This window comes from Mirounga leonina, unplaced genomic scaffold, assembly GCF_011800145.1.
Source record: "Mirounga leonina isolate KUSES-001 unplaced genomic scaffold, KU_Mleo_1.0 Mir_115, whole genome shotgun sequence".
NCBI classification, from domain to species: domain Eukaryota; kingdom Metazoa; phylum Chordata; class Mammalia; order Carnivora; family Phocidae; genus Mirounga; species Mirounga leonina.
In genome coordinates, this window is record NW_023270268.1 from 1,650,033 (window position 1) to 1,662,129 (window position 12,097).

A 12,097-nucleotide genomic window follows, 5' to 3' on the forward strand; every position below is an offset into this window, starting at 1 on the left:
TACATTATTGTGCTTCATAGATACTGCATTTTTCACAAATTGAAGGTTTGTGGCAACCCTGCATTAAACAAGTCAATTGGTGCCCTTTTTCCGACAGCATTTGGTTACTTTGTTATCTCTATGCCACATTTTGGTAATTCTTGCAGTATTTCTAAATTTTTTTGTTGTAGTGTGTTATGATCTGTGATCAGTGATCTCTGATGTTACTATTGTAATTGTTGGAACCACACCTATTCAGGATGGCAAACTTAATCAATAAATGTGTTCTGACTGCTCCACTGACCAGCCATTTCCTGTTTTTCTCCCTCTCCCTGGGCCTCCCTGTTCCTTGAGACACAACCATATTGAAATGAGGCCAATTAATAGCTCTACGATGGCCTCTAAATGTTCAAGTGAAAGAAAGAGTTGCGTGTGTCTCACAGTAAATCAAAAGCTAGAAATGATTAAGCTTAGTGAGGAAGGCAAGTCAAAAGCTGAGACAGGCCAAAAGCTAGGCCTCTTGTGACAAACAGCCAACTTGTGACTGGAAAGGAAAGGTTCTTGACGGAAATTAAAAGTGCTACTCCAGTGAACACACAAATGATAAGAGAGCAACACAACTTTATTGCTGATAGAGAGACAAAGTTTTAGTGGTCTGGATAGAAGATCAAAGCGGCCACAATACTCCCTTAAGCCAGAGTGTCGTCCAGAGCAAGGCCCTAACTATCTTCAGTTCTGTGAAGGCTGAGATTGGTGAGGAAGCCATGGAAGTTTGAAGCCAGAAGTTGGTTCATGAGGTTTAAGGAAAGAAGCCATCTCCATCATAACATAAAATTGCACGGTGGAACAGCAAAGTGCTGATACAGAAGTTCCAACAAGTTATTCAGAAGATCTAGCTAGGATGATTCATGAAGGTAGCTACACTAAGCAACAGATTTTCAATGTAGACGGAACAGCCTTATGTTAGAATAAGATGCCATCTAGGACTTTCACAGCTAGAGAGAAGTCAATGCCTGGCTCTAAAGGACAGGGTGACTCTCTTGTTATGGGCTAATGCAGCCTGTGACTTTAAGTTGAAGCCACTGCCTCACTTACCATTGTGAAAATCCTAAGGCCCTTGGGAATTATGCTAAATCCACTCTCCTGTGCTCTCTAAATGGAACAACAAAGCCTGGGGGAGAGCACGTCTATTTACAACATGGTTTCCTGAATATTTTAAGCCACTGCTGAGACCTACTGCTGAGAAAAAAAAGATTCCTTTCAAAATATTACTGCTCGTTGACAATGCGCCTGGTCATGCAAGAGCTGCAATGGAGATGTACAATGAGAATTACTGTTGTCTTCATGCCTGCTAACATGCCTGCTAATCCATTCTGCAACCCATGGATCATGGAGTAATTTTGATTTTAAAGTCTTACTGTTTAAGAAATAACATTTCGTAAGGCTATAGCTGCCATAGATTGTGATTCCTGATGGATCTGGGCAAAGTAAATTGAAAACTTCTGGAAAGGACTCACCATTCTAGATGCCTAGAAAATTCATGATTCCTGGGAAGAGTTCAACATAACAGGAGTTTGGAAGAAGTTGATGGCTTTGAGGCATTCAAGGGAGGGAGTAACTGCAGACGTGGTAGAAATAGCAAGAGAACTAGAATTAGAAGTGGAGTCTTCGCTGTGCAGTAACTTTTTATCTTGATGTAGTCCCAATAATTTATTTTTGCTTTTGTTTCCCTTGCCTCAGGAGACATATAGAAGTTGCTACAGCCAGTGTCAAAGAAGTTACGTGCCTATGTTCTCTGCTAGGATTTTTATGGTTTCAGGTCTTACAGTTAAGTCTTTGATCATTTTGAGTTTATTTTTGTGTAAGGTGTAAGAAAGTGGTCCAGTTTCATTCTTTCACATGTTGCTGTCCAGTTTTCCTAGCACCGTTTGTTGAAAAGACTGTCTTTTTGGATATTCTGATGGGTTAAATAGGTGATAGGTATTAGGGAATGTACTTGTCATGATGAGCACAGGGTGATGTAAGTGTTGAATTACTACATTGTACACCTGAAACTCATATAACACTATATGTTAACTAACTGGAATTAAAATAACCTGGGGGAAAAAAAGAAATGGAGCCTGAAAATGTGAGTTGCGACAATCTCATGATAGAACTGGAGCAGATGAGTTGCTTCTTAATGAATGAGGAAATAGTTTTCCTTGGGATGGGATCTACTCCTGGTGAAGATGCTGTGAAGATTGTAGAAATGACAGCAAAAGATTAAAAATATTACATATATTTAGTTGATAAGCAGCATCAGAGTTTGAGAACCTTGACTCCAATTTTGAAAGAAATTCTGTGGGTAAAAGGCTATCAAACAGCATCACATGCTACAGAGAAATCATTCATGAAAGGAAAAGTCAGTTGTTGCAGCAAACTTCATTGTTGTCTTTTTTTTTTTTTTTTGAAGATTTTATTTATTTCTTGATGAGAGAGAGACAGCGAGAGAGGGAACACAAGCAGGGAGAGTGGGAGAGGGAGAAGCAGGCTTCCCGCAGAGCAGGGAGCCCAGTGTGGGGCTCGATCCCAGGACCCTGGGATCATGACCTGAGCCGAAGGCAGACGCTTAACGACTGAGCCACCCAGGTGCCCCTTTTGTTGTCTTATTTTTAAGAAATTGCCACAGCCACCCCAGCCTTTAACAACCACCACCCTGATTGGGCAGCAGCCATCAACGTTGAGGCAGGACCCTCCACCAGCCAAAAGATTACAACTTGCTGAAAGCTCAGATAATTGCTAACATTTTTTAGCAGTAAAGTATTTTATAGTTAAGGTATTTACTTTTCTTAAGACATAATGATATTGCATGCTTACTAGAGCAAAATATAGGGTAAACATGACTTTTATATGCACTGGGAAATGAAAAAATTGACTTGACTCACTTTGTTGCGATATTCCCTTTATTGCAGTGGTCTGGAACAGAATCCACAGTATTTCTGAGGTATGCCTGTAGTTCAAATGATTCTTTCATTTACTAAGTGTTGAAATATTAAGGTGGTCTTCTAGCATCCTCCAGTATTGGCTAAATAGTTTTTATCATTATGAATTCTTGTATTTAAACATATCTAATGTGTTTCAAGACAATGCAGTTATTATCCTTATTAATATTTAAATGTTCTATCTTGACATGACCCTAGTAATCTCTTACAGCATCTTCGCTGTCTGGTATCACAAGATGTCCTAGTTCCTGCTCCTGCCCTGGAATCAGCCACTTCTCCAAGAAACTCTGGTTCTTTTTAGTGGGAAATAGTATATATGTGAGTGCTAGTGGAACTCATTGTTACTTGTTTGATTGTTTCTAGATTTTTTTTTTCAATAAATAGGATGGGAATTTTGAAGAAAAACATATCATGAGTTCATAGTGATTCTAATTTAGTTTCAGGACTGCATTTTTTACTACTTCTGTATGTCTTCTATCTCCTTCAATCAATAAGATATCTAAAATCATTGAAGTTTCTTTTTTGCAGAGTTTAGTGTTTGTTCTTAGGGTATATCCCCCTGGAGAGAGAGAATCAAATTACTATACTTTAAAGTCACTTGAAATAGTTAAAATACTAATTTGGTATATGTTTAGGCTCACTTACTTTGTTTTCAATGAAATTAGTTATTGCTACAAATACAGTGTATTCAAAATAGTCTGGCTTCCTTCTCTATTCCTTATAGCCTGTTCCTAACCATTAAAAATATTTTTTCTTATTATTTTTCCATTGCTGTTATTTTTAATAAACATTTCTAACTATATCTACACGTAGTGCTCTTTGTATATATACATGCATTGTCCAACTTGCTTTTTTCAGTTAACGATATATCATGGAGGTGCACTTGGGTGGCTCAGCTGGTTAAGTGTCTGACTCTTGATTTTGGCTCAGGTCATGATCTCAGGGTCGTGAGATCAAGACTCGTGTTGTGCTCCACGCTTAGCGAGGAGTCTGCTTGAGATTCTCTCCACCCCCCCCCACTCACTCTTTCTCTTTAAAATAAATAAATAAAATCTTAAAACAATATCATAGAGGTATTGCATAGCAGAATTAGGGTAGTCCTCATTTTTATTTTTAAAGTGTTATAGTGGGGCGCCTGCGTGGCTCAGTCGTTAAGCGTCTGCGTTCAGCTCAGGTCATGATCCCAGGGTCCTGGGATCAAGCCCTGCATCAGGCTCTCTGCTCAGCGGGAAGCCTACTTCTCCCTCTCCCACTCCCCCTGATTGTGTTCCTGCTCTCTCTCACTCTCTCTCTCTGTCAAATAAATAAATAAAATCTTTAAAAAATAAAATACAGTGTTATAGTACCCTGTAGCATGGATGTACCATCGTTTATTGAATCTGTCTCATATTGATGAATGTTTGGATAGTTTCTGGTCTCTTGGAATGAATAATATTCATATGTCCTTTAATAATTTTGTTAGTGTATATTAGGGATAGATTCCTAAATGAGATCTTACCAAGTGTGCATGTTTTTCCTGCTAATTTGAGATACTGCTTTTATCACCTGTAAAGTCTGTTAAGTCTCTGAGCCTATTTGTAGATTTTTCAATTATGTTTTAACAGCTTTATTGATATAATTTACATATTATACAATTTATTCATTTGAAGTGTACAATTCATTGATTTTTTTAGTATATTTACATATATGCACAACCATCAGCACAGTTAATTTTATAATTATTTTCATCACCTCAAGAAGATCTCTGTACCCTTTTGCAGATACCACCTTATCCCCCCATATTCCCTAGTTCTAAGCAACCACTAATCTACTTTCTATCTCTATAGGTTTGCTTATTTTGGACATTTCTTACAAGTTTAATCATACAACATCTCACCATTTGTGACCTTTTTTTTCGCTTACAATGTTTTCAAGGTTCATTCATGTTGTAACATGTACCAGTCAGTCCTGTTCATGACCACATTTTTGATTGAGTGCATACACCACATTTTCTTTACCCATCAGTTGAAGAACATGTGGGTTTTTGCACCTTTAGCTATTATGAATAAGGCTGTAGTGAACTTGGCATACAGGTATCTGTGTCCTGGTTTAACTCCTTTGGATATATACCTAGGAGTGGAATTAATTGTTGACCACTCAGTGTTTTTGTAACACCCTTCACCTTATACCTTCCCTTTTTTCCTGTGCTTCATAGAGGGTTTTTCTCCATGTTCTCTTCTCCAGTGGTAAACTGCTCCTTACGCTGTCCTTGCTAGCCTGGTTGTGGCAAGTGGGAGTGTTCTCTGTTTTTCTGGTCCAGCTTCAGTCTTAGGAGCCCTTGGTTCTTGAGTCTTAGGGATGAGGCTTTATCAGAGATCCTGCCTCTCCTCAACTATAGACCTCTAATCATCTGAGCCCAGGATGATTTTCTGCTTCTCCCTCTGAAGTAGAGAACTTTTTTTCTTTCCTCTTTGCTCAGCAGCAGTGAGTTTTTACCTGTGTCCTGGGGTGACAGTATTTGTCTTTCTCTCGGTAGCATCATACCTTTGTTTCTTACAAAAGTATGGGAAAAGAAAGTTTTGTGCCTTTCCTACAAAGGCAGCTGCTCCCTTCGTCAGACTTGTACAACCAAGAGATACTTTTTCCAATCACGAGTGTTCAGTGGAGGTTTGTGGAGAAAGAGCCTGTAAATGGGTCTCTCCTTTTGTGTCTGTGGCTACTAGGAATTATATATTTTCATGCTATCCCACATTCAGCTATTAACAAGTTAAATATAGTTGAACTCTTAACCCACTTGTATCACATTTTCATTTTCCTTCTGTCCTCTGCCACATGTGTCCTACTGCTTATGTCCCATCTCTCCTTGGGAGCATCTATCTTTCCTTAAATTTCAGGCTAGTTGATTATCCTACAACTGCAGCTTTCTTATGGATTCAAGAGAGATACGGTTCTATAGATTATTTGGCTTTTTCTTGTTATAGTGGGAGTGGTATTTTTTTCCAGTGTCTCCATCCTAGACAAAAGCTGGAATTTCTGTATAATAAAAGGTGCTGTTATTTTTAACTTTCATTTAGGAAACATTTCAACATTATGGGAAAGTTGCTTGTATAGTCAGTGAACTTCTTTGTACCCTTCACCTAATTTACCAGTTACTAACATTTTGCCAAATACACTTTATCACTATCTTCCTGCATATTTATACACCATTATTATTATTATTGTTGTTATTATTATTGAACCATCTGAGAATAGGGTGCCCTAACCTCATGGCTGTTTATCCCTGAATACTGCAGTCTCCTTATTTTTTAAAAAAACTTGGTAATATATGAAGATCTTTATATGTCAGTGATTATAATTGATTTGAAAGAATGCATTGGTACTTTGTATTCATTAAAATTTCTTTCTATCTGTAGGTATCATTAATGGGATTGGAAATTTTAAGTGCCTTTGTGGACAGATTATCAACACGATTTAAGTCCTATGTAGTAATGGGTAAGTTAACTTTATCTAAATATTATTGTGGGTTTTGACATACTGACTTTTTTTCTCACTGTTTTTAATAGAATTGGTTCTCTGTGAATGCAAAAATGTAATTTTGTACAACCCAGAGATCTAATTAGCATTTTAGGTTGCCTAGACATAAAAGATTTTAAGCCTATTTAAATAAATATTTCCTTTGAGACCAAAAAAAAAAAAAGCAAAAAACACACTAAATATACTGTTGATAGATTTTTACTTCATATTTTAAAATGTTTTACTGTAACTTTTACTTTTTTTGTAACATTAAAAATTTATAACTTACACCATGACTTTTTTCCATTTTTTCTCTTTTTAATTATTCATTTATTTTTTTCCCTTTTCAAATTTTTATTTCAATTCTAATTAACATACAGTTATTGGTATATTGGTTTCAGGAGTAGAATTCAGTGATTCATCACTTACATAGAACACCCAGTGCTCATAACAAGTGCCGTCCTTAATACCCATCACTCATCTAGCCCACCCCCCACCCACTTCCTTCCATCAACCCTCAGTTTGTTCTCTATCATTAAGAGTCTCTTGTGGTTTGTTTCCCTCTCTGTCCTTTTTTTCCTCCCTTCCCGTATGTTCATCTGTTTTGTTTCTTAAATTCCACATATAAGTGAAATCATACGGTATTTGTCTTTCTCTGACTTATTTCACTTAGCATAGTATACTCTAGTTCCATCCATGTCATTGCACATGGTTAAGATTTCATTCTTTTTGATGGCTGAGTAATATCCCATTATATATATAGACACACACACACCACATCCTTATCCATTCATCAGTTGATGGACATTTGGGCTCTTGCCATAGTTTGACTATTGTTGATGATGCTGCTATAAACATCATGGTGCATGTACCCCTTCAAATCTGTATTTTTGTATCCTTTGGGTAAATACCTAGCAGTGCAATTGCTGGGTCATAGAGTAGCTCTATTTTTAACTTTTTGAGGAACCTCCATACTGTTTTCCAGAGTGGCTGCTCCAGTTTGCATTCCTACAATGCCACTTGTTAGACTATCTGTGACGGACCAGTTCTTTTGCTGCTAGTCTGTTGCAGATGAATATTTTGTAAAATACAATAAAAATAAATTACAGCAAAGTGAAAGAAAAAAAAAACAAGGCCCAATTTTTTATTATTAGATTCAATAAATAAAATTATTTTGGTCAGATTGTTTTTAAAATTTTATTTTATAAACACTCTTCATTTTTTTTTTTTACCACAAATAGTTTGTAGACTGGTCCAGGCTGCCAGCCATACTTTGAGGTGCACTTACAGTAGTGTGTTTGCAGTACAGTACAGCATAGTAATACAATGCTTTTCTTTGTGTGGTGGTTAGGATTACAGCATTGACTTTGACCTGTTTTCTAAACCTGAGTGACCTTCATGTGTCTTTTCGAGTACTTTGATGAGTAGATTTGGTTCCTGTTATGTAGAAATATTTAAGGGGGGGGAAAAAGAAATATTTAAGGGAAACCTCAGATGTTTGTGATTTTCTTTTATGAGTTAAGTTAATGCTTCATAATGCCTCACACTTATTTTTGAATTATCTTTGGTCAACTTTTTATTCATGTTTGGTATAACCGTAAATTCTGCTGCTTTCTTCTTTTTATAAACTTTTTTGTTTAGCTATCTTTTTAGCAGAAGCATCTTAGTGAGTTTCCCTTTATTATTCCGTTTTTAATCAATACCTGGTATCAGTTCATTCTTTATATGAATATCCTCTAGAAAGGTGATTTCTTTACTCTGTCAGTCTTCTGCTGAAAGATCCTATGATGGGGCGCCTGGGTGGCTCAGTCGTTAAGTGTCTGCCTTCGGCTCAGGTCATGATCCCAAGGTCCTGGGATCGAACCCTGCATCGAGCTCCCTGCTACGCGGGAAGCCTGCTTCTCCCTCTCCCACTCCCCGTACTTGTGTTCCCTCCCTCGCTGTGTCGCTGTCAAATAAATAAATAAGATCTTTAAAAAAAAAAAAAATCCTATGATGTTAAAAACTATGCTCTGCAAACATATTTTACTTGCTTATGTATTTTCTTAAAACATTTTGAATCATTGTTTAAAATTACAACATTTTACATAAAAATTCATGTTTATGACTTGTCTTAAACAATTGGTCAATGTGGCAACCCTGATCTTCCACTCCTACGGGTACTTTTTGGCTGAAGTTTTGTCATAGCTTCTCTTTTGAATGGGTCATGAGCTTTCTGATTCATAAGTCGCTCCCATCTCCTCGTCTCCTCATAACTGAGATATCAGTTATGATATGGCAAGCTTGAAATACTGCCATTTTTAGAGCTGGTTCATTTTTGGCATTTTCTGTATGTCCCTGACTGTAGGCATTTATGTTTGTAACCCCTGCCCTGTAGTAGTTCCCTATTATTAGCTGTGACAGATAGTATTTTAGGCTTGACAGTAATTCTAGGTATTACGTATCTTGCTTATTTTTTGAACACAAGGAGGGCCAGATGGGATTTGATGCTCCGACTGCTCGTTATGAGGCAGTAGGAGTATTGGGACCAGAATCCTAGTTTGTTGCCTCCTAGGACTGTCCTGCTTTCAGAACTTCTGTTTTGCTGTCCTTTGGTGTTCTAGTTCTCTCAGCGTGTATGTCTCTTCTGCATCTCAATAGCCGCATTTATCAGTGGTATTTAGCAAGTACTTTTTTCCACTTTAGCTAATCAGAAACTTGCTCAGTCTTATTAGTTCTGGCCTAATTTGTTCATGCTTCTGCAGTGCTGTTCTTTCTTTTTGAAATCCTCTCCTTGGGGTGCCTCGGTGGTGTAGTTAGTTCAGTTAAGTGTCCCACTCTTGGTTTTGGCTCAGGTTGTGTGATCTCAGGGTCCTGAAATTGAGCCCCACATTGGGTTCCACGTGGAGTCTGCTTGGGACACACACTGCCCCTCCACCCTTCTCTCTCTCTCAAATACATGAATAAATCTTGTTTTTTTTTAAGATTTTATTTATTTATTTATTTGACAGAGAGCGAGAGAGCACAAGCAGGGGGAACAGTAGAGGGAGAGGGAGAAGCAGGCTCCCCACTGAGCAAGGAGCCTGATGTGGGACTAGATCTCAGGACCCTGGGATCATGATCTGAGTCAAAGGCATTTGCTTAACCATCTGAGCCACCCAGGTGCCCCTACATAAATAAATTAAAAAAAAAAAAAAAAGAAACGAGTCCTTTTTTTCTCTTTAAAAGATTTACTTCAGATTTCAATATTTAGGAACTTTTCATATTAACCTCACCCTACACTGAAGTTTTCTTTACTCCATGATTCTTATACTCTTAAATACTTAATAAATTACATTAAGTTGCTTTTATTCGTATTTCATATGTGTTCTCCATATATCTACATAGGCTTATATGTAATTTTTTTAATCTTCTAATCTACTCTTTATGGTTACTTCTGTACATTAATGTTAGCCATTTTCACTTTGAACCCTACATGTTCATCATTTTCCTTGATGAAACTTGAACTTAGTTGAGAGTCAGTGTGGTATAATAGGAAAATTTTATCACTACTTTGCTACCGTATATTGCCTACTTGTCATCCATTTATTAGGCTTTATCTACTGTACATATGAGAGATTATCCTTACACTATTTTTGGTTTGTATGGTAGCTCCATAAGATAGGCAGTATATCTGTGTAGTCTTAAGGGGGTACAGTACTAAACTAAGAGCCCCAGGGTTAACTTTCTTGTTCTACCCTGTCTTAGAATTTAGCCAAACCATGTTAGGAGCCTTTCTGTAAGAGGAAGAAATTGAATTAAATTATGTGTGGAAGGTGTGTTTTTTTAAATAATGTAATCCTAGATATATGTAACTTGATGTGAGTGATACTTTCTTTTGGTGCACTTAGGTTATTATAGCTATTTTTACCTTTTTACGTTAAAAGTGAAGAGATGTTTCAGGAAAATTGAGATTCATGTTCAGTTTTAGACGAAGTGCCAGACAGAGTATAGGCTCTATTGATACAGTTCTTTAATATAAAATACTTAATTTTTCTTTTGTGACCACATGTACTGTGGAAAAATAAGCTTTTCAAACAAAAAAATATATACAGTTTACTGATTACCAACCCTGGTTTATGATAACTGAATTCAGTAAAGGATCTCATGTTTTACAAATTTTAAGCAGATAGTTTTTTTTTTTAATTGTTAGTCACCATACGTTACATCATTAGTTTTTGATGTAGTGTTCCATGATTCATTGTTTGCGTATAACACCCAGTGCTCCATGCAATACATGCCCTTCTTAATACCCATCACCAGGCTAACCCATCTCCCCACCCCCCTCCCCTCTAAAACCCTCAGTTTATTTCTCAGAGTCCATAGTCTCTCATGGTTTGATTCCCCCTCTTCATTTTTCCCTTCCTACTATCTTCTTTTTTTTTTAACATAAAATGTATTATTTGTTTCAGAGGTACAGGTCTGTGATTCATCAGTCTTACACAATTCACAGCGCTCACCATAGCACATAGACTCCCCAGTGTCCATCACCCAGCCACCCCATCCCTCCCACCCCCCACCACTCCAGCAACCCTCAGTTTGTTTCCTGAGATTAAGAGTCTCTTATGGTTTGTCTCCCTCTCTGGTTTCATCTTTTTTTTTTTTTTTAAGATTTTATTTATTTATTTGAGAGAGAGAATGAGATAGAGAGAGAAAGCATGAGGGGGGGGAGGGTCAGAGGGAGAAGCAGACTCTCTGCTGAGCAGGGAGCCCGATGCGGGACTCAATCCCGGGACTCTAGGATCATGACCTGAGCCGAAGGCAGTCACTTAAGCAACTGAGCCACCCAGGCACACGTCTGGTTTCATCTTGTTTCATTTTTTCCTCCCTTCCCCTCTGCTCCTTTGTCTTGTTTCTCAAATTCCTCGTATCAGTGAGATCATATGATGCTTGTCTGTCTCTGATTGACTTATTTCGCTTAGCATGATACCCTTTAGTTCCATCCATGTTGTTGCAAATGACAAGATTTCGTGTTTTTTTGATGGTTGCATAATATTCTATTGTATCTATATACCACATCTTCTTTATCCATTCATCTGTCAATGTACATTTGGGCTCTTTCCATAGTTTGGCTGTTATGGACCTTGCTCCTAATAAACATTGGGGTGCAGGTGTCCCTTTGGATCACTACGTTTGTATCTTTGGGGTAAATACTCAGCAGTGCAATTGCTGGGTCATACGGTAGCTCTATTTTCAACTTTTTGAGGAACCTCCATACTGTTTTCCAGAGTGGCTGCACCAGCTTGCTTTCCCACCAATAGTGTAGGAGGGGTCCTTTTTCTCCGCATCCTCGCCAACATCTGTCGTTTCCTGACTTGTTAATTTTAGCCATTCTGACTGGTGTGAGGTGGTAGCTCATTGAGGTTTTGATTTGTATTTCCCTGATGCCGAGTGATGTTGAACACTTTTTCATGTGTCTGTTGGCCATTTGGATGTCTTCTTTGGAAAAGTGTCTGTTCATGTCTTCTGCCCATTTCTTGATTGGATTAGTTGTTCTTTGGGTGTTGAGTTTGAGAAGTTCGTTATAGATTTTGGATACTAGCCCTTTATCTGATATGTCATTTGCAAATATCTTCTCCCATTCTGCCAGTTGTCTTTTGGTTTTGTTGATTGTTTCCTTTGCTGTG

At 37.6% G+C, this 12,097-nt stretch overlaps 1 protein-coding gene across 28 annotated transcripts in view; it reads left to right on the forward strand.

Moving 5' to 3' along the window:
* The window catches only part of CLASP2 (cytoplasmic linker associated protein 2), a 184,055-nt gene that overhangs the window by 10,779 nt on the left and 161,179 nt on the right, over positions 1-12,097 (forward strand). For 27 of the 28 annotated variants that reach the window (XM_034991290.1, XM_034991484.1, XM_034991494.1 and 24 more), the window contains exon 2: positions 6,353-6,431. In XM_034991290.1, coding sequence (XP_034847181.1) covers positions 6,353-6,431 — 79 coding nt within the window. Of the gene's footprint in view, positions 1-6,352; positions 6,432-12,097 lie in introns of those variants that run through there. The other variant, XM_034991458.1, reaches the window with a different exon arrangement.